Source organism: Microplitis mediator, chromosome 3 (assembly GCF_029852145.1).
Source record: "Microplitis mediator isolate UGA2020A chromosome 3, iyMicMedi2.1, whole genome shotgun sequence".
Lineage (NCBI taxonomy): Eukaryota > Metazoa > Arthropoda > Insecta > Hymenoptera > Braconidae > Microplitis > Microplitis mediator.
In genome coordinates, this window is record NC_079971.1 from 20180123 (window position 1) to 20204278 (window position 24156).

Sequence of the window (24156 nt, forward strand, 5' to 3'; positions counted from 1 at the left end):
GGGGTAACCGGTGTAAAAACGGAGTAACATCGGTGTAAAAGCGGGATAACCGGTGTAAAAGTAGGGTAAACTGCGTCCGCTTGGATTATTAACTTTAAAGATTATAAAACACAAAAAATGTCAGTTCTTTATGAAAATTAATAAAGAATATCATTTATTAACAAGTATAGTGATCGAGTAAGTAAAAATATTCACAAAGTAAAATATTTTAACACCGGTAAAGGATATCTACACCGGCGGCGGCGTTATTTTAACACCGGTCTAGAATATTTACACCGGTGACGGCGTTATTTTCACACCGCTTTCAGGGGTAAATTTAACACCGATAATTTTAACACCTACACCGTTTGGACTTACCCCGGTGATTTTGCACACCTCAAGCGCGAAAGCGCAGGTGTGCTTTATGGACGGTTTTTTTTATTCGACTATTTTACTCACATAAAAATCTTTCTACACTATTTTTATTCCACCAAGATAGGTAAAATTGTATTCTAGCATATAGAGAATTTATCCAGGAACAATTTGAACCCAATATTAAGTCGATTTATTATTTTATTCGTTTAAAATAAATTAGTTTAACTCAAGAAACCAGTGCTGTCAATTGTTACGTATGAAACTTCGTAAACACGATAACTCTCGATGGATACCGTTAATCGGCCTAACTTTTTTTTTATTGTCTTTGTAATTTTAATCACAAGAACCCTTATGAAAATTACTATCTGAATCCTTTTAGTTTAATTGTAACTAATTAACGACGTAAAACTGATTATTCGTGAAAAATTAAGCTGCTATTTTTTTACTGTTGTTATTATTTTTTCATTTTTCTCTCTATCAACTACTGGTGGCAGCACTAGCGTTTCAATATGTTTGAAAAAAAAGCGACATCTAAGACAAAAGGCGGGATATTTAAAAAAAAATGTTAGTAAAAAAATATTAAACTGAAAATAAGATATAAAAATATCAAATTGATAATTTGTAAGTTGAATAAAAGTTCATAATAAAAAAAATACATTAATATTATATAATAAAAGTTGTGATTAAAAATAAAATGAGCGATTGAGGTGTGCACTTTTGGATTTTCCAACATTTTTTACAGTGTAGTTAAAATTAAAAATTTAGTATTGTAAATAGTACAATAAAATTTTTTCCGTGGGCTGTGACATGGGATAACCTTCTTATTTTTAAATTTATCACTTTGTAGTTAATGATTTTTTTTTTCTAATTAAATTTAATAGTTTTGTTTTTTACATTTATCAACAATCACACTAGTAAGATTACATCTAGCATTACCTCTGCAAGTTATTTTTACAATTAATATGTGTGGATTATTTTTATGGTTTTAAAATAAAATTTTATAAACTTGGACTTTTTTTAACTATAAAAGATGAATTCATACCTCAATTTTTTTTAGTGTTTTTATTTTTTATTTTCTGTAAACATTTATGAGTCTAATAAGAATTGATTGATACTAAATAGTGCTCGTAAATATAAAAAGTAAATATAGAACTACTTTTAATTGCGCATTATTTATTTTCATGATACACGGAAAAAACAGTTCTGTAAAAGTTACAGAAAAAAATCTGTAAAATTTACTGATGACATTATTTGTAAAATTTACAGATAAAATATGTTATTTTGACAAAGTCATAAATGTTATTTTTATAAATAACATAATGTAATATTAACAGATAATATTCTGCAAAAATTACATATTTTTTCTGTAGATTATACAATATTACTTTATGTAATATTTACTTATAGTTTATGTATAATCTACATGAGTACACTGTAAAAAATCCGGAGTGAATCTGGAGTAAATTCGGATTAAAATTAAATCCGAATTCACTCCGCATTCACTCCGCCACTCGGAGTTCCGGAGTTTTGTGTGCGAGTGTGTGTTTGCGTGCGTGTGTGCGTGTGTGCAAATGTGTGTGCGTGTGTACAAATGTGTGCATGTGTGCGAATGTATGTGTGTGTGCGTGTGTGCAAATGTGTGTGCGTGTGTGCAAATGTGTGCATGTGTGCACACGCACACACATTTGCACACACGCAAACAAGCACCTGCACACACCTAAACACACACACATGCACGCAAACACACACTCGCACACAAAACTCTGGATTTTTTACAGTGTATTTGCATAACTTGCTTTATATTTTTTACATAAATACTTCTGTGAATTCCACAACTTAACTATGTAACTTTTACAGCCTCAAAATGTAAAAATTACAGATTTAGGTTCACAGAACTCACAATGTAAAAATTACATTTTTGATTCTGTAAAAATTACATAATTCAATTGACAGATAAACATCTGTAAATTTTACAGACTTTTCTGTCATTTTTACAGAACTGTTTTTTCCGTGTACCACACAAAAAAAAAGAACTGTCGCTGTAACAAGGTATAGCCCTGTAGTATTCACGAAATCTATTCCTATTGCAGTCATAAGAATAATCTTGAAGTCGTAATGTGTTTAATGATGTGAATTACTGGAGGTGAGAATCAACACCAAAGAAAAACACTTTTCATGATACCAGCATCGAAACTTGAAGTTTTAATGTCTCTAAAGCCCCTCGAAACAATCTAATTTCAAGCCGATTCTGCAAACAACTGCTAGCGAATTCGTAATTCAAAAATACCTTCATACAGTAGGCAGAAACATGTGTGTTTCTGCCCGGTGTCAGTTATATTTAGTTCATTTGCAGACTTATTACTCTCATTTGCTTACTTGTCACTTCAGCTTACTCATTTAATTTTTTAAGTGACAGTTTTAATTAACCAAATAAAATTACTAAAAAATGAGTGAAAAATATTTTATATCTTATTTACTATTTAATAAGTGACTGCAAATCACATATTTCGCATTCTCTAACTGTTCTCCGCATCATCGGCTTGAAATTAACTTGTTGCTTATATTACTGGCTGCTGCCACTGAATCTTGAAGTTTCGATGCAGGTAATCATAAAAAATTTAGTGTGTGACTCAAGATAAAACACGATTTCAGACTGCGGATGATGTCAGCCAACCTCACCCTAGTCTGAAATCGTCTTGTTCCATCCCTTGTCACACAATATATACTATTTTACGTCAATTGACTCTGAACAGAGATTTTTTAATAATAAGTTATAATTGCACATATGAATAAATTTATGATGACGAACTAATTAACACTTGAACGCTTATAAATATTATTTTGGTTTTCTGTTACTCCAGGTTCAGCGTGAAAAAATAAATAAATATTTGTGAAATAACAATTCAAAAATTGAAATGATTTCGCATATTTTTGCAGTTCAATTGCTTATGTTAATAATGACTGTAATAAATTCATATATTTTACCACATGAAGCCTTCAACCGCGATACGAAAAACGTAGCACAGTTTGTGGAAGACCAAGAATTCGTTAATAGAACACGAAGAACAGCTGCCACAACGGAAAAAGATCGTCTTTGGAATAAGGGTATCATTCCCTATGAATTCGACAATATTTTTACTGAACCACAACATAGATTAATAAGAGAAGCAATGCGTGAGTGGGAGAGATCGACTTGCATAACATTTGTTAAAAGAATCCCGAGAGTCCATACAAAATCTTTAAAATTTACTAAATTGGATTGCGGGTATTTGCAGAGAGTTATGATTCAGTTGAACATAAATAATCAATTCTTATTAATAATTAATGAAAACTTGCAGATGTTGTTTTATGTTCTTACGGCATTTTCTAAAAATAAAACTCATTAGTTTACATAATGGGTGTTTCACTTTACCGATTATTCTTCATGAATTGGGGCACGCAATTGGTTTTGAACATGAGCATAATCGTCCGGACCGTGATAAATATGTTCATATCATTGATAAAAATATACGTCCAGGTATTCATTCCCTTTAGTTTATGTTTAAGGGGACAGATTCTGGGTTTAAAATGTGACTAAAAGTACTCATGATTCGTAATCACTAATGATATTATGGTAACGATTACGATAATATTATGGTAACGGTTACCATATATTATGGTAATGGTTACCATATATATGGTAACGATTACTACAATATTATAGTAATGAATCATTACTATAATATTGTAGTAATCGTTACCATATATAGTTATCATTACTAATGATAACTATAATATATGGATGCCGTTCCTACACTGTAAAAAATCCGCGGAGTGAATGCGGATTAAATCCGGAGTGAATGCGGAGTGAATGAATTTTTAATTATTCACTCCCCTCGGAGTGAAATTCACTCTGCAGAGGAGTTTTCGCGGAGTAGATAATTTTTTATTAATTTAATCCCTCCGGAGTGAAATTCACTCCGGAGCGGAGTTTTGTAAATATTATTGATAAAAAATAACTCTACTCAAGAAAATCGAAGTAAAAACTCGCGTATTACATAATTGATCAGCTGATACGCACACACATACGTAGACACACACGCGCGCACACATTTACACACACACACATTTGCACACACACACACACACACACACACACACACACACACACACACACACACACACACACACACACACACACACACACACACACACACACACACACACACACACACACACACACACACACACACACACACACACACACACACACACACACACACACACACACACACGCACGCAGATATTTTCACACATCCGAACACACACATTGTTTAGCAGTTTAATATAAATTAATATAAATTTATTTAAGTATTAAAACTCCGGACCAGAGTGAATTGGGAGTGAAATAAAATCCGCGTCACTCCGCAATCACTCAGCTAAAAAAAAAATCCCAATTCACTCCGCATGCGGAGTGATTTTTTTTAAAATTCCGGAACTCCGAGTGACGGAGTGAATGCGGAGTGAATTCGGATTTAATTTCACTCCGAATTCACTCCGGATTTTTTACAGTGTATAATCGACATTTCACAAAAACCGGTTACCATGCATTATGGGAACCATTTTCATAATATATTGTAATTGCTACCATAAATTTCTCTCCGTGTAGCAACTTCGATAGTAATCGTCACCACCATCAATTGGTACTGTGATCATTTTCAATGATAAAACTCATTACTTTACCACTGAAATAATTTCACTACCATTTTGAATAATTGAAATTTAAAAATTAGTATCGTAGATAGTATAATTACATTTTCTCCGTGTAACACTGAACTATTTTTGATAGTAAACAATGTTTTATGAGAGTCAAGATTAAAATGTTTGAAATACGGTTGACCCGGTGAGCCAAAATTAAAACTTCTCTCTGTTTTTGACCTGAAAAAAGTAATTTTTATCTGAAGATGTCTTAGGAACAAATCGACTGACTTGCACGTGCTTTGCGGTAATCGAAAGAGCTGATTGAAACTTAGATTTGATCAAACTTAAAAACAAATCGGTCATGCGATTTACGAGTTATGCAACAACAAATTTAAGAAAATTTTTCTTCGATTTTTATTTTTCGTTTAACTTGTAAACAACTTGACCGATGAACGCCAAATTGCATAAATTCTAAATCTTAGTGAGGCCTTTCGATTGCCGCAATGCACGTTCAATTCGGCTGATTAGTTCTGAAGGTAACGTCGGTCAAAAAACGTTTACACACACACATGTGAACACGCGGACAAACGTGAAAAGTAAGACAGTGAAATTTGTCGATTGAACAGAAAAAAATTGAACACAGATACACAATATTTTTTACTGTGTAATTATTGTGATATAAAATATATGATCAGCCCATACGAAAAAAATATATATCCGGGCAAATCTGGAATATGTTACATATATATTGCATATATGTAACATATTCCAGATCTGCCCGGATATATATTTTTTCCATATGGGAGTACAAAACATAATACATTTATAAGTATATTTTAATTGTTTAAAAAAGAATATTTAGATGAGTTTATGAAACTATCACATGGTGAAATAGAAACATTTAATCAAACTTATGATCATCGATCAGTAATGCACTACCCGGAAAATTCATTTTCATCCGACCGGGGGCTAAAAACGATTATCCCGAGGCAAGAAAATAAACACGAAGTCCCAGCTATTGGAAACAAAAATGAACTCAGTCCGGGTGATATAGTAACAACAAACATTTTATACCAGTGCCCAAGTAATGTTTTATTTTTTAATTATGATAATCATTGTTTCATATAAATTTGAATCGTTATATAATACTTAAAATATCATATCATGAGTTAAACAACTATTTGATTTGTTTTTTAGAATGTGGAGGAACATTATTGGAGTCTAGTGGTTCTTTTAGGTCGCCAATAAACCCAAATCGCTCGTTGGTGGGTGTCGAACGTTGTGAGTGGAGTATAAGGGCTGCCGAAGGTGAAAGAATCGAGCTTTCTATTATGTCATTAAGTATTTACGAGAGTCCTGATTGTGCAGTTGATTATTTAGAAATCAGAAATGGCTATCGCACTACTAGTACAGTGTTGGGTTTGTTTTTCGTACAAAAAAATTAAGCTGTTGCACAGTTTAATATCATTATTTGTAATGATCAAAATTTAATATATAAAATTCATTTTTTTTAGCTCGTTATTGTGGAGATGTTTATTCAGATAATTTGATTGCCAGTAATTATTTACTAGTGACATATGTGAAAACAAGTGAGAAAAGTACTTACAGTGGGTTCCGAGCTGATTACAAGACTATTTGCGGAGGTAACATTGACATCGAGAGAAATACACCTTTCAATATAGAATCGACAAATTATCCTGATGAGTATCCGCCAAACAGGCGGTGCATTTGGTACTTTACCGCACCAGACAATCATCGTATAGTAATGAAGATCAATTACTTTGCTCTTGAAATGAGTGACGGTTGTATAAATGATTTTCTCGAAATAAGAGACGGCAATGATGAACATGCATTTCTTACTGGACTCTACTGTGGTACCAAAGACTCTTGGCAAGATTTTTCAACGGAAAATAAATTGTCTGTTGTATTTGTTAGTGATAAAATAAATCAGGATAACGGATTTTCAGCCACGTTAACAGCACTGCCTATAAATAGTTAATTTATTAAATTACACGGAAAAATTAAAACCCATCTGGTTCCTGTGCGCACACGAACCAGTCGTGTGCTTGTCCTTATTTTTTCTTCGACACGACTCAACCGTGTGCTGCACAAGAATCAGTCGGGTTTTAATTTTTCCGTGTATATTTATGAAGCTGATTAGACAAAATGGCCACTTTAATCCAATCATAATAGTTTATTGATTGTGCTCATTAATTGATTATGTTCATTTATTGATTGTGTTCATTAATCTTGCTATTAGTCATTATTCAAGTTCACGGAAAGAAAATTATGGCAGCGGTTCCCATAATTTTGTGAAATTTTTTCCTATACTATCATAGGAATTACGACCATAAATCATGGGAGCGGTTCCTATAATTATAGGAATGTTTCCCATAATTATAGGAATAGTTCCTATAATTATGGGAATAATACCCATAACACTATAGGAATGATTCCTACAATTATAGGAACCATTCCCATAATATTATGGGAATGGTTCCTATAATAGTATGGGAACGATTCCCATAATAATATGGGAATGATTCCCATAATGCAATTGGAATGGTTCGTATTCCATTATGGGAATCATTCCCATAATATTATGGGAATAGTTTCCATACTATTATAGGAACCATTCCTATAATATTATGGGAATGGTTCCCATATTATCATGAAAAAATTAATTTAAAGAAGTGTGGTAATCACTTCTACAATACACAGAAATATTATTAAACATAAAAACAAAAATTTAAACATTGAAAAAAAAAATCGTATTTGGCAAAAAAACATTAAAATTTTTAACAAGAATTTTTTGTCAGCAAAAAACATTCAAGAAAATTGAAATTTTGGGAAATTTCTACACCATTGTGCAAAAACAAAATTTTATGATATTATAGGGATGGTTCCCATAACATTATGGGAATAGTTCCCATAATATTATAGGAATAGTTCCTATACCAATATGGGAACCATTCCCATATCATTATGGAAACCATTCCCATAATGGTATGGGAACTATTCTCATACTATTATGGGAATGGTTCCCATAATATATGGGAACCATCCCTATAGTAGTATAGGTACTATTCCCATACCATTATGGGAACCATTCCCATAATGCATAGCAAAACTTCCCATAATTTTCTTTCCGTGTTGCATTATAAAACGTTAAAAATAAAAAAGTTGTAATAACTGAAAAAAATCTTTATCATTTAAGTAATCCTATTATCTAATACCCATATATTCCTTCATTATGATTTTCAGATGAATAGATACAATAATAGAAGTAGTAATAATAAAAATTTTATTTGGTAATGATCCAGAAGAGGGACTCATCAGTTAGTATCAAGCACAAATCCAATTTTGTACATAAGAAATGTACCTGAGGTAGCAAAGGTCATTAGACTATAATGACTTTTAAAAACTTTATGCTCACAAGGGATTTCTAGTATTGAATTATTGGAGTTACTCACATTCCTGGGAACATCAACTTGGCTAAAATATCTAATGGCAAGTAATACAGTTTATTAGTAATAAAGTTCAAGTAATAAATTGAAATTTTTCTGAATCTTAGAGGAAGGAATAAAACATTAAAGGTGTGTTTGGCAAATTTACTGATCATGGGCATGATAGACTAAGACTTGCAGTTCTCAGACGGTAATAGTGGAATGCTTCTGCAATACGTTGACATTGAAGTTTCAGAAATTAAAGTGGTAATAATTCGCACTCGGAAAACGGTGGAAAAATTTTAGTTTCGGCTAATCAGTAAAAAAATAGTGAAAGGGTTACATACAATTCTGTTAGATCGAGGTCTCAACAAAAACATTAACAATAATCGTCGCATCGGCATCTGCGATCCAATGAAATAATTTTTAGTAGGAAAGGGGAGATTTCTCGGCTGTGAGTGGCTCGCAGTTACCGATACAAAATAATAACAACAAAATTCAAGTCGGTATCTGCGATAAAGTAGTAATCGAAGTTGTGGGATTCAATCGGAGTTTTTAATCAGGGTTCATGGTGACATTCATAGTATATATTGATGCCATGATGTAATATTGGATATACCCAGAGAAGAAAGTACGACGGGCCCAAGCTTGGCCTAGGCTTGGTTCAACTATGTAGAACTCTGGACCAAGCTTGTAAGCCAGCCTTGGTAGAAGTCTGGAATGATAACACCGTGCCAAGTCTGGTTGCCAGCCCTGACCCATGCTTGTTTGCCAGACCTGGCCCATGATTGGGGAGATGGTGAGCATTCTTATCCGTAATAATAATCATTACTATCTCAGATTACAAAATTTAAAAATTTTTTGGGCATAACAAATAGTACTATATGTAGATGGTAATTATTACTATCGGCAATCCCGATAAAAAATGTTTAGATCCAAGCATATATGATTGGATCCAAACAGTCAGATATGCTTGGATCCAAATTTTGGCGTGATCTAAGCTGATCCAAACAGATCTGACAATATCCAAAGAGATTTCACTATATCTAAGTATATCCAAACAGATCTCAAAATGTCCAAAAAGATCCAAATAGATCTCACTATATCCACGAATATATAAGTGTATCCGAGCAGATCTGCATTAATGTCGATCTTTAAAGAAATCTACATAGATTTAAACACATATATCTAAAGAAATTTCACTACATTCTAATAAACGCATGTATAAATATATTATTCTTTAGACCATTCTTAAAACAATATCTACTCACATCTTGGATCTTATTGCAATTACCTCTTAATGCTTTTGATGAACCTATGTACAACATATATCAAAAGTCAATTGATATTTAAGCAAAAAAATAGATGAATACTTTAGAAACATTGATCAAACTGATTTATTTTATTTATTCATTACAATATCAAGTATATGATTTAAATACCGTCAAATATTCGTGTATAATTAGACAAAAAAACTCTGTATTTAATGTCTTATTTGCAGTAGAACCCCGACAGTTCGAAGATTCAGGATGAACCTTACCTGTATTTAAATATTATTGGATGTGACTAAATATGACTACATATAGACACACATTTTTGGATATAGTCATAAATTCTTGGATATAAGTATATTTGCTTGGATATAAATCTTTATATCTGCTTATATATAGTTGGATCTGAGCAGATATACTTGGATATGAGTATATATCTACTTGGATATCAATCTTAATACATCTCTATAACTGCTTATATATGACTAGATCTGAGCAGATATAATTATATATGCTTATATCTAGCCAGATCAAATATTTGGATGTATTTGGATATAAACAGATATAATGAGATCCAAACATATCTGGTTGGATCCAAACGTTTTTTATCGGGATAGTAAATATTACTGTACGAAAAACGGATAGTTAACATAAAAGCATGATAATAATTATCACATACAGATAGTAATCATTCCCTATTGCTAGATGGTAATAGTTAGCATTTTTTTTCAGCGTGTATATAAAGTTGTAAATTACACGAATATATTCCGAATAACCCGATCGGAAAATATTCTAGACTGACAAAAATTCATTCCAAGTAAAATTCAACATTCAAACATTTTAGAACTTATCAGATTATTTTCAAAATTTTTAGGACAGTCCAAAAAATTATGTACATAAATAAATACAATACCAAAAAAAAACCCAGCGAAGCGGGCATTCGCATCTAGTAAAGATTTACTATAAGTATACGATATCGTAATTTCATCACCGCCCACACTTAATAATAGTTGGCTTTAGTAACAGTACGGCTGTCTAATTTCAAAACACAGTAACCCGGGAGAAAAAGTTTAGATCTGACCATATATAATTGTATCTGATCAGATCTGGCTAGATCTTTAAATTGTCTCTATCTGACGAGATCTGGACAGACCTGATCAGATATAATTATATGTGGTCAGGTCTAAACCTTTTTTCCCGGAGATCCCTATTAATAAAAATATTGAATTGCAAAAAAAAATAAGATAGTTTTAATTCGATCTGAAATGTAATCTAATGTATTAGAAACGTTCCTTAAAGGAATTATGCATGATTATGATTGATGAAAAAACTCCGGTGACTGCTAGGCTCGAACCTGCATCCTTCCCATTCAAAGTTTTTGATGCTATCCACTGCACCGACACACGTATGCGATCGCGTGAATGTAAATAACCAGATATAAACAATTTAAAAAAAAATACAATGTATATATACATTATTATATCTGAGCAGATATAACAAGATCAGATTATGTTAAATGTTGTATTCAGTTCAGATATAGTTATATCTGGTCAGATCTTACGCCAATCTGACTAGATATCATCTTGTCTGATATTGTATCTAGTCTAGATCTAATTATATCTGATTAGATCTGACCAGATATAAACGGTGGTTGGCCAGATATAATTATATCTGGTCAGATCTAAATCATTTTCCCCGGAAAGGGACAAATTTTTTAGTATTTTTAGTTCCAGTAGAATCTAATTTCAAGAACTTTATTTTTATCAGTTACTGTGTTTTGAAATTGGGCTAACGAGTATTCATCATTTTAATATCTAGCTCCTCAAGGCTTTACTAATTCTTATTAAATGTCTTTTTAATTACTTCAGAAAACCTAAAACCATCATCATCGCATTAGAAATTATCTCAGTTAATTAAGACTAAAAATAGTTGCAGTACCGACAGTAATATCACATAGAAAACATTTAGTTTAGCTAAAACGATTTTAAGAAAAATATTTTAAATAATTATAAAACGTCGAACAATTTTTAAAAAATGTTACAAGATTGACAACAAATAATAAGTAATAGATAGTAAATATACATGTATGGATATTTTTTTAATTATAAAAAAAACATTTATATTAAGGTAATGTAAAATATTTTTTTACTTCAATAGAGTTTGAACAGAGATTTTTTAATAATAAGTTATAATTGTAGATCTAAATAAATTGACGAGTAAAAACTGATTAACTCTTGAACGATTATAAATATTATTATTGTTTTCTGTTAATCCAGGTTCGACGTGAAAAAATAACCAAATATTTGTCGAATAATAATTAAAAATGGAATTAATTTCGCATATTTTTGCAGTTCAATTGTTTATGTTAATAATAACTGTGATTAATTCGTATTTTTTACCACATGAAGCCTTAAACCGTGATACGAAAAATGCAACACGGCTTGTGGAAGACCAAGAATGGTTTGATAGAACACGAAGAACAGCTGCCACAACAGATAAAGATCGTCTTTGGGATAAGGGTATCATTCCCTATGAATTCGACAATGTTTTTTCTGAATCACAACAGAGATTAATAAAAGAAGTAATGCGTAAGTGGGAGAGATCAACCTGCATAACATTTGTTAAAAGGATCCCGAAAAACCATACAAAGTTTTTACAATTTACTAAACTAAATTGCGGGTATTTATAATTGCATTGAATTACAATTTAGTTAAACACATCAAATAAATAATTCTTATTACACTGATAGAGGGATTTCTTATCGTTTCAAGATTTGTTAGAACACGCAAAGAAATTTTCTTTAAAAATTACCATTAAATTCACTGTAATTGTGGAACGAATGGCACGACCTAATCATTTGTCGGTAAGTGAGAATAGGTTCCCTAACGTTTCATCCGCAGACGTTAAATCCGCGACGTTGGAAATTTAGAGCCCATTTAGAGCCTTCTGAAGTCGGACCTATTTTGGACTTGAAGGCTCTAAATAGAGTCTATTTCTATGTTAAATTAGGTTCGATTTTGGTCCCTGAGGTGCTACAAATTTCCGTTTTCGGCACTTGCGGGCTCAATCTAGGACCTGATGAAAATTAAAGTTAGGTCCAATTTAGGGCCTGTAAGCCCTGGTTTATTGTAATAATAATAATATTAATAATTATAATATTAATAATAATACTCATATTATTAATATCATTAGCATTATTAATATTGTGATTTATAATCTATGTTACTCTGGATTTTATTTGCACTTACACTGCTTAAAATAATTTCAATTAAAATTATCAAAATATATAGCAAATGCTGTTAATAGTTTAATTTTTTATAATAAATTACAAAAAATTATAACTTCAATTTCAGAACTGGATTATTATTAGTACTTATTATAATTAAAATAATATTATTTCTCTTTGTGTGATGCAGTTTTCATTCTAAAATTGTTATTATTAATAATTAAACGATGGTTATATATTTTGAAATTTCAATTGAAAGTTCCCTAATTATCATAAATGCGAATTAAATCTACAGTGACATAATGTAAAAACCTATAGATATCTGAAGAAAATTATCGGTCAAAATTTAGAATTTGAAAAAATAACGTTAAGTATATAAAACAATGAAAATTTTTATTTTCATATAGTGTTAACGCTGCAGCAATTAAAAATAAACCATTGTTTAAATAGTGATATTTCAGTATTTATTAAAATATAAAAAGTTCAAGAACCATATTCTTAAATATTGCACGTTCTTGATTCAACTATGCACTTTAGATAATTATTTACTTATACAAATAATTTGTTAATGAATGCAAGTTTTTTATTTTTATAAGGTAAATAAATTAAACTAAAATTTTCCTTATTAAAAAGGTTTACAATTTAATTAACCACCTGCTTATCTAACTATTGTTATTAATAAATTTCGTTGCATGTCATATATTATGCTTACAATTAATTTAAAAAAATTTTTTATTTGTCGGACTTGAAGGCTCAAAATCGGACCTCTCAGTGAATGTTAGGACCTCCGGGTTCAAAGTCGGATCTACAGGACTACAGGGCTCTAAATCGGATCTATTTAGGGCTAGAGGGACCTATATAGGCTCTAAATTTCGACTCGGTCGGTCATGTGCCCTTTTTTCAAAAGTTTTGTGTGTGTGTAATTACTATAGTATGTTAATACACCCACCCTTGCAATGTTACTGAAAATATTAAATGACTAAATAAAGTAAATAAATTATTATAAAGTCGCGGACTTAATGTCTGCGGGCAAACATTCGTGATACCGTGAGATAATTTTTAACTTTTTTTCAACAAATTTTACCGTAGTCTGCTGTAAATTTTATTCGGTTCTCGGTAAATTTTATGAAGTCTACCACAAAATAAATAAATTTTTCGTAATTTTTATTTAAAAAATGGTAATAAATAAAAGCGCCGCATTATGTCCCACGATTACAGTGAATTGAACGGTAATTTTTAAAGAAAATTTCTATCCGTGTATTTAATTTAACAAGACATGATTTCTTGAATACTAAGAATTCTTTCAAATTCTAGGAAATCCTTCTATCAGTGTAAAAATTAATAAATACTTGCAGATGTTGCTTTATGTTCTTACCGCTTTATCCAAAAATGAAACTTATCAGTTTACCATATGGGTGTGTCAATTTACCGATTATTCTTCATGAATTGGGACACGCAATTGGTTTTGAACATGAACATAATCGTCCGGACCGTGATAAATATGTCGATATCATTGGTGAAAATATACGTCCAGGTATTCATACCCTTCAGTTTATGTACAGATTCTTGTTTTATATGTGACTAAAAAAACTAATGAACAGTAGAAAAAATTTTGTAGAAATTAATACAAAACTGTGTGTCGAACGATATTTAACACAAATATTTCGGTCGTAATAACATTATTCATTCGTGATTTTTACACAAACCATCCCTGATTAAACAAAATGATTAAAAATGATTTCACACGTTAAATGTCCATAAGAGACAGGATTAGAAATGATTTGAAGGATTAAAAAGTATTTAAAATGATTAAAAAACAAATCATTTTAAATACTTTTTAATCATTTTGTTTAATCAGGGATAACACAAAAAGTTATTAATATTCTCTGTTATCGTTTCTAAAACTTCTACACATTCAAATGTTATCAGCAACCCACGTAAAGTGTTAATTTAAGATTTTCATTTGCGTTATTTTAATACTTATAAAAATTTAGTAAAAAATAAAAAATTTAGTAAAAAATATTGTATATCTGTGTTAAAAACGGTCCGTGTTAAATTTTTTGTGTTGACTATTTTGTGTCCAATCAACACAATTCTCTGTGTTACTTTAAAATTTTTAATCGATCTACTATTCAACACTTTAAAAGTGTTACCTAGTACAAAAATCGATATTATCAACATTTATTAAGTGTTACTTTAAAACCAACACAAAAAAAGTGTTGAAGCGATAGTTGAATTGTGTTAAAAAAATGTCTTTCTTCTATTCGAGCGGGAAGCGCTCAAAGCATCAGTTTTGCTTGGTTAGTTATTATTGATTATTTATGTGACATTGAATACATTTATTTTCAATTAGACATAAAAAAAAAAAAGTTGACAAAGTTCATGATTCGTATAGTTTAAAAAAAAAAAAAAAAATATTTAAAAAATTGCATCTGTGGCTTTTTTACTTTTCTACGTGAGCACGTAAAGAATGTTAAATAATAATTGTTGACACTTTTGATAACCTCAAAACAATTCATGGTACAAAAATAAAATGTAAAAGTTAACATTTTGTTTGTAACGCCATTAACATTTAAAAAGTGTTGAAGTGACTTCTCATATTACTCGAATTTCGTGTTAAAAAATAACACAAATATTGTGTGGACCGTTTCTAACATACAGATTGTGTTGATTTTAACACAATATTTTTTACTGTGCATTGACACAAAATATTTAACCATTGAATTTTTATGCACAAGAACAGAAAATTTTCAACTGTGTATATGATCAATATAAGACACAACCCATTAATAATTATATTTTAATTGTTTGACAAAGAATATTTAGATGAATTTATAAAACTATCACATGATGAAATAAAAACATTTAATCAAACTTATGATCATCGATCAGTAATGCACTACCCGGAAAATTCATTTTCATTCGACTGGGGGCTAAAAACGATTATCCCGAGGCAAGATAACACACATGAAGTCCCAGCTATTGGAAACAAAAATGAACTCAGTCCGGGTGATATAGTAACAACAAATATTTTGTACCAGTGTCCCAGTAATGTTTTATTTTTTAATTATCAGAGTTTCATATAAATTTGAATCATAGTGTAATATTCAAAATATGAAATCATGAGTTGAATAACTATTTGTTCTGTTTTTTAGAATGTGGAGGAACATTATTGGAGCCTAGTGGTTTTTTTAGGCCGCCAATAAGCGCAAATAAATCGTTGGTCGGTGTTGAACGATGTGAATGGAGAATAAAAGCCGCTGAAGGTGAAAGAATCAAGCTTTATATTATATCATTAAATATTTACGAAAGTCGTGATTGTGCAGTTGATTATTTGGAAATCAGAAATGGCTACCACACTAGCAGTGCAGTGTTAGGTTCGTTTTTTATATAAAAATATCATGCTGTTTCACAATTTACCATCAGTACCCGGGTAAAACGTTTTAGATCTGACCAGATATAAATATATCCGATCCGATCTAATCAAATATGCTTATATACGTCGTATTTCTATAGAAAATTGTTTATATCTGGTCAGATCCGCGTATATCTCGTCAGATTTGATTAGATGTAACTACATCTGAACTAAATACAATATCGGATTTGATCAGATCTTATTATGTCTGCTCAGATATAATCATGCGTACATTATATTTTTATCGAAAATAGTTTATACCTGGCATGTCTGCTCTCAAGATCGATAGGTGCTAGTGCCTTTTTTTACGTATGTCTCTTTCTGCAAATACTGGTGACCAGATTTAAATTGCAAGCCTGGTGCAAGAAATTCACACCAGATTATAACTCAGTTCTAGAGGACGACCATAGTTAAAAATAGTTGCGCATGGCTTGCTCATGATCTGCTCAAAGCTCAAAATTGACCTTGAGCATTGAGCAGATCTTGAGCAAATCATGCGTAAACACTACTGTAAGTTACTGGTGCAAAAAATGCATCAGACACTTTTTCATTGCACCGTGTTCAAGATATCTTCGATATTTTTGCGTGCAATACCATAAGCAAGACATACACAAATCTTGACATAAGTTTCTTGATACACGATCTAGCGAAAGACACATACGTAGAAAAAGAATCTAGCGGCTAGGAGTGTTGCTCAAGATACTTACTCCAGAATCTTGTTCAAACACGTATTATTTGGGTTATCATTTAGAAACCTTTTTAATTTTCTACTTCGAAATTGTCAGATAATAAGAACTGGAGATGAAATTTTTTTTCTATATTTTCAAGATAACTTTCGAAATTTTTAACCAATTAGCTTACAACTCTGTATGCACACTTTATTGCTCAAAAAGCTGCATCGAATGCCATATTAGATGAAAATTGAAGTTGACCACGACAGGTTCAGAAGTTATCGTAGTTAATATCGGAACAGATATGGACAATTTGAGATCTAGCTATATCTATAACCAGATCTCGACAGATAGAGACAATTTAAAGATCGGTCCAGACCTGCTTTGTCAGATATGATCAGACATAATCATCTGTATAGTCAGATCTAAACCTTTTTCCCGGGTATTCTTAATGATCCAAATTTCATGTATAAAATAATTTTTTATAGCTCGTTATTGTGGATATGTTTATCCGGTCAATTTAATTGCTAGTAATTATTTATTAGTGACATATGTGAAAACAAGTGAGAAAAGTTTTTACAGTGGTTTCCAAGCTGAATACAAGACCATTTGCGGAGGTAACATTGACATTGAGAGAGATGCACCTTTCAATATAGAATCAACAAATTATCCTGATCCGTATCCGCCAAATAGACGGTGCATTTGGTACTTTACCGCACCAAGTAATCATCGTATAGTAATGCAGATCAATTACTTTGCTCTTGAAATGAGTGACGGTTGTAAAAATGATTTTCTCGAAATAAGAGACGGCAATGATGAACATGCGGTTTTTATTGGGCTCTACTGCGGTATCCAAGACTCTTGGCAAGTTAATTCAACGGATAATAAATTGTCGGTTGTATTTGTGAGTAATGAAATGAATCAGGATAACGGATTTTCAATCACGTTAACAGCTCTGCCTATAAATAGTTAATTTATTAAATTATATTTATGAGGCTGATTATGTATAACAACTCAAAGCATCCAATGCACGGATTCAATCGAATTGACGTGGATTCAAAATTATACTATGCTTTTTTGAATTTTAACAATTTTATTATTAAATAAATCATTTCTTCTTTACAAACAACGAATTCTTATATTTTACACGAATAAAAAAAGTAATCTCTTTCATTAAATATTCAAGTTTTATGCAATCCCGATGAAAAAAGATTTTATACAATTGTATAGAATTATATAGCAATTATATATCGACTATACATAATTATATATAGACTATATATAATTGGATAGAAAAAATGGCCCGATCCAATTGTATACAATTTGTATAGAATTGTATACAATTTCTATACAGTTGTATATAATTGGATCGGGCCATTTTTTGTATATAGTTTTATACAATTGTATAAAATCTTTTTTCATCGGGATATTGTGAATTATTACACGGAAAGAAATTTTCTTTAAAAAGTACCGTTACATTCACTGTAATCGTGAGACATAATGCGGCGCTTTTATTTATTGTCATTTTTTAAATAAAAATTACGAGAAAATTTATTTATCTTGTGGTGGACTTCATAAAATTTACCAGAAACCGAATAAAATTTACAGTAGACTACGGTAAAATTTGTTTGAAAAAAGTTAAAAATTATCTCACTTACCAATATGATTAGGTCGTGCCATTCGTCCCACGATTACAGTGAATTTAACGGTAATTTTTGAAGAAAATTTCTTTCCGTGTATAATTTTATAATGGTAAGTTAAAAAAATTAGAAAATTACAAATAAAAAATTGTTTGTATTATTAATACGGTTTATTTTGTGGAATATTTAGTTTAAAATAAATACTTATTTTAAATAGACAAAAAGGTATCAACATCAAGATGAAATTGTATGAATAAAACTCGAAAATTTCTTCTTGATATCTTATAAAAAAATCAGATTCGACAAAAATAATTTAAATATTAGGGGAGGGTGGGGCAGAGCGGCCCCCCTAAGCCAATTATTACTTTTTGTGGCTTTCAACCATGAGATCACTTTACTTTTGTCCTATTTCGAACAAATTTGCCACAATTCTAAAAAAAAAAAATTTTTTTGTGGGGCAGAGTGGCCCCCCTCCAAAAAATGATCAAAAAATTTTTTTTTCGTTTTTTTTTTTTTAAATTGTTTTCATCATTAAGAATGTATTTCTTTCTCTTGACAACTATTTTTGGTTTTATATTACACGAAAAAAATTTTTTAAGGTGTAATAAATCATTCACTCTCTATTACCTTAATTACTAATTGTTATTTAATAAAAAAAAAAAAAAAAACAATTCTATAGTTTTACTTTATTTTAAAAATTTATCAACTAAAAAAAAAAATTTTATTTTTATAAATTTTTAGTGACCAAATTTGCCTCTTACATAGAGAAACGGCCGAAAAATATGGAAAAATAATTTTTTCGAAGTTTCGGCTGGTCCATTTTGCCCCAGGTGTTATGCGTAGGGCTAGAAATGTGGAATTATAATAATTTTTACTTTAATTTGACGATAAAAATATAAAAAAATCACTTTTTCAAAATTTTGGGCTTGTCCATTTTGCCCCAAATGTTATGCGTAGGGGTAAAAATGCGCGAACATATCGGATTTATAGTAATTAGGCGAAAAAAAAAAAAAATTTTTTTTTGATCAAAATTTCAGGAGGGCCGTTCTGCCCTACCCTCCCCTATACACAAACTTAATTCATACTGATAGAAAATAATGATCGAATTAAGTCGGGTTGTTTCGGATAGAAAATCATAAAACTCAATCCAATTAAACGTATTAACGCAGACAGAAAATATTTATCGTATTGACTCGGATTGGTTTAGAAAGAAAATTAAAATGTTCTACACGGAAAATAAAAAATAGTAGTGGCAACTCTCTGAAATAGTACTGAGTACTTTCTGTAAAAAAAAAAATTTCAGAAAGTACTGTATACTATCTAGACTGTATTCACTACTCTCTGGATAGTACTGAGTACTTTCCTAGACAGAAACCACCAATATCTCTTAGTACACTCTTAGACAATAGTCAGTGGCATCTGTAAAGTAACGAGTACTTTGCCGGAAAGTATAGGCGCATTTCTAAGATATTACAAGATACTATCTGCAGATAGCACGTGTGTCGATCTGCAGATGACAGTGGTTACTGCGCAAGACAGGACTGTATACTGTCTGAGATAGTAACCAGGACTTTCTCAAATAGTTTTCAGGAATATCCAAGAAAGTAAAAGTGAATTACGATTTTGAATTTCATTATTTCATTAAATTAAGCCGAATCAAAATCAATTAACTTTAATTCAGGGAATGAAGCCGTAATAGCTAAAAATACCAATAAACAATTAAAAACTAATTGTGTCGAACAAATTTTTTTTCACGTTCAATTTTATGAAAAGGTATTAATAATAAATTAACTAAATGAATGCAGGTTTTTTTTTGTAACGCAAATTATTTTATATTGTTTTAATTTTCAAAGATTTATTCAGCTATTTTTTTTTATTTCCTACAGGTGAATTTCCTTTTCAAAAAAAAAATATTTTAAACCTGACAATTTTTCAATCTAAATTACGAAACTTGTAATTAATAAGAAAACTATAAAGAAATATTTCTTTTTTGAAAAGAAAATTCATCTGTAGAAAATAAAAAAAAAGTAGCTGAATAAATCTTTGAAAATTAAAACAATATAAAATAGTTTGCGTTACAAAAAAAAACCTGCATTCATTTAGTTAATTTATTATTAAAACTTTTTTATAAAATTGAACGTGAAAAAAAATTTGTTCGACACAATTAGTTTTTAATTGTTTATTGGTATTATTAGCTATTACGACTTCATTCCCTGAATTAAAGTTAATTGATTTTGATTTGGCTTAATTTAATGAAATAATAAAATTCAAAATCGTAATTCACTTTTACTTTCTTGGATATTCCTGAAAACTATTTGAGACAGTACTGATTACTATCTCAGACAGTATACAGTCCTGTCTGGCACAGTAGCCACTGTCATCTGCAGATCGACACACATGCTATCTGCAGATAGTATCTTATAATATCTTAGAAATGCGTCTATACTTTCCGGCAAAGTATTCGTTACTTTACAGATGCCACTGACTACTGTCTAAGAGTGTACTATATGAGATATTGGTGGTTTCTGTCTGAGAAAGTACTCAGTACTATCCAGAGAGTAGTGAATACAGTCTAGATAGTATACAGTACTTTCTGAAATTTTTTTTTTTACAGAAAGTACTCAGTACTATCTCAGAGAGTTGCCACTACTATTGTTTATTTTCCGTATATCCGAAACAACAGATTGATACGAATAGATATCAGTCCTTTTTAGATAGTGATAAAAATTGTTTTCTATGCGAAGTATTAAACATGTATTACCCTATTCTAGAAAATGTAAACAAAAAAATTCAGATATTAGAGTATCCTAAGTAAAAAGAAAAAACGTTAATTTATAGATTTTTATATTATGATCATAAAAAAATTTCACAAAATTAACTGCAAAAATAACTTGTAGAAGTAAACGCTAGCTATAATTTTACTGTTATAATTATTAATAAAAATAAATAAATAAAACCACTAAATTTAATTGATAAAAAAAAAACATCATTAACTACAAAGTGATAAATTTTAAAACAATGAGATAATTCAATGCCACTGCGGATATTTACAAAATTGTTTTATTTTGTCAATAGAAATAAAATTTTTCTACGTCGCAGTTAAAAATACATTTTAAAACCGATTGATCTTGTAGGGAACCCCGAATCTTTTTACGTCTTTACTGTTTGCAAACTTCAGGAGCTTAAACACTGTAAAAAACCGACGTCAGTCCACGCTATCCAGGTGTTAAATTGAACACCAAAATCGGTGTTAACCCCGTCACAAAATTTAATCTAATTTCTAGACTAACTGTACTGTATTTAGACTAATTAGTCTGTATTCGAATTAGTTGATGTATTTTTTATTTTTTATGAAAATTTTGATATAATTGAGATAGATATCTGCTGTGACAAAGAACAACCTTCTCATTTTTTGATTTCTCACTTTGTAATTAACGATTGTTTTTTTTTTTTAATTATATTTAATAGTTTTGTTTTTTACTTTTATCAACAATCACAATAGTAAGATTAAATCTAGCATTATTTTTACAAATTTTTTTACAATCAACATTTGTGGATTATTTTTTATGGTCTGAAGATAATAATCTATAAACTTAGACTTTTTCTAACTATAAAGAATGAGTTCATATCTTAATTGTTTTTAGTGTTTTTATATTTCATTTTCTGTAAACATTTATCAGTCTCATAAGAATTGATTAATACTAAATAGTGCGCGTAAATATAAAAAAAAAAAAGTAAGTACGGAATTACTCTTAACTGCGCATTATTTATTTTCATGATACCACACGGAAAAAAAAGAACTGTTGCTGTAACAGGACATGGCCCTTTAGCAGCTACAGGAATCAGTTCTGTTGCAGCTACCCGACTAGAATTTTTCATAAGGACCTGACAAGGTCCTTATTGGGTTAACCTTATTTCAAATAAGGTCCCGATCAGGGTATCCTGACGAGGATCCTGATATGGATGTAACGCATAAGACCCATGAGGTCCTTATCGGGATTGCCTTATCAGGACCTTACCAGGATATCCTCATCACGCCCTTATCAGGATTGCCTTATCAGGTCCTTACCAGGCTATCCTCATCAAATCCTTATCAGGATTACCTTATTAGTAATTATTTTTAAAAAAATATTAAATTGCAAAAAAAAAATAAGAGAATTTTAATTCGATCGAGAATGTTATCTATTGTATTGAAAGCATTAATTAGAGGAAGTAAACATATTTTTTATTGATGAAAAAATCCCGATAACTGCTGGGCTCGAACCTGCGTCCTTTCGATTCAAAGTCATCGATGCTATCCACTGGCCTGACATACACAAGTGATCTTGAAAGTGTAAATATAATATTCATTATGATGTCAAAAAATAACTGATGAAGAAGTAAAAAATCTGTGCTACAATGATTGACGTGATTTTTATATAATATTCTTTTGTACTTTCTTTAATTTTTAGCCTGTAAATGAAATATTTGAAGGGGTGGGATTACTTTTTTTAAAATAAGGATATCCAGATAAGGTCCTGATCAGGAACTCGTCAGGTTGACCCGATCGCGAATAACTTTTTTTTGAATAAGACTATCCTGACGAGGTCTTGATCAGGAACTTGTCAGGTTGACTTGATGACAAATAACTTTTTATTTGTATAGGGATATCCTGATGAGATCCTGATCAGGAACTCGTCAGGTTGACCTGATGACAAATAACTTCTTATTTGTATAGGGATATGCTGATGAGGTCCTGACAAGGAACTTGTCAGGTTTGTCCTAATAAGGCAAACCTTACATTAACCTGATAAGGTCCTTATGGTACTTCAGGCAAATCAGGAAGAAATTCTAGTCGGGCACTGGTGTTTTTTTGTATAGTTTAATAAAGATATATTATAAATAAAAGATCCCGAGTCAAAATATTGAACTTACATTTAACTTACGTTAATTTATAGAACTTACATTGAATTTACATAAGCTTAATGAACTCACATCTAACTTAAGTAACTTATTGGGCTTGAACATAATTTGAATCGGCTTAAATAGAAATATTAACTTACCTGGAATACATTTAACCCAATGTGAACTTGAATGTACCCCCAAGTCGAAATGTGAATCGTAAGTCGGAAGTATTGGACGTTGAAATCGTCATCTAGATATTCAATGTTAAAAAAGATGGACAAAATCAATTCCCTTCGGCTTTCCCGTGGGGGATTTCAGTAGTTTGAACGATAAAAATACTTCCGTTTTTGCATTATCCGGCTTACAGACTTGAACTTTGGCACAAATTTTCCGAATAATCTTACGAATCACCCATCATCGGTATTTTTTCCGAAAACTAACTCCGAGGGGGGTTTTACCGGAGTGAAAGATTAAAATACTTGCGTTTTGACATTATTTGACTTACAGGCGTGAACTTTGGAACAAATATTCCCAACAATCTCACAAATCACCCAACATCGAAGTTTTCG

General features: G+C 30.7%; 1 protein-coding gene across 1 annotated transcript; it reads left to right on the plus strand.

The window, feature by feature from the left end:
• Window positions 1-3311: 3311 nt before the first annotated feature.
• On the plus strand, window positions 3312-18110 carry LOC130665972 (protein tolkin-like). Its single transcript, XM_057466606.1, has 7 exons — window positions 3312-3528; window positions 5888-6118; window positions 6232-6453; window positions 6549-7028; window positions 12103-12339; window positions 16133-16354; window positions 17552-18110. Exons 1-7 carry the CDS (start codon window positions 3312-3314, stop codon window positions 18034-18036), a joined length of 2094 nt encoding a protein of 697 aa, XP_057322589.1. The 3' UTR covers window positions 18037-18110.
• Window positions 18111-24156: the final 6046 nt, after the last annotated feature.

Bases quoted from the DNA above. Each gene is read 5' to 3' on its own strand.
- LOC130665972 (XM_057466606.1), top strand. From the start codon at position 3,312: ATGACTGTAATAAATTCATATATTTTACCACATGAAGCCTTCAACCGC. The intron at 6,454-6,548 runs GTTTGTTTTTCG...CATTTTTTTTAG, and splicing joins CACTACTAGTACAGTGTTGG to CTCGTTATTGTGGAGATGTT. The intron at 16,355-17,551 runs GTTCGTTTTTTA...AATTTTTTATAG, and splicing joins CACTAGCAGTGCAGTGTTAG to CTCGTTATTGTGGATATGTT.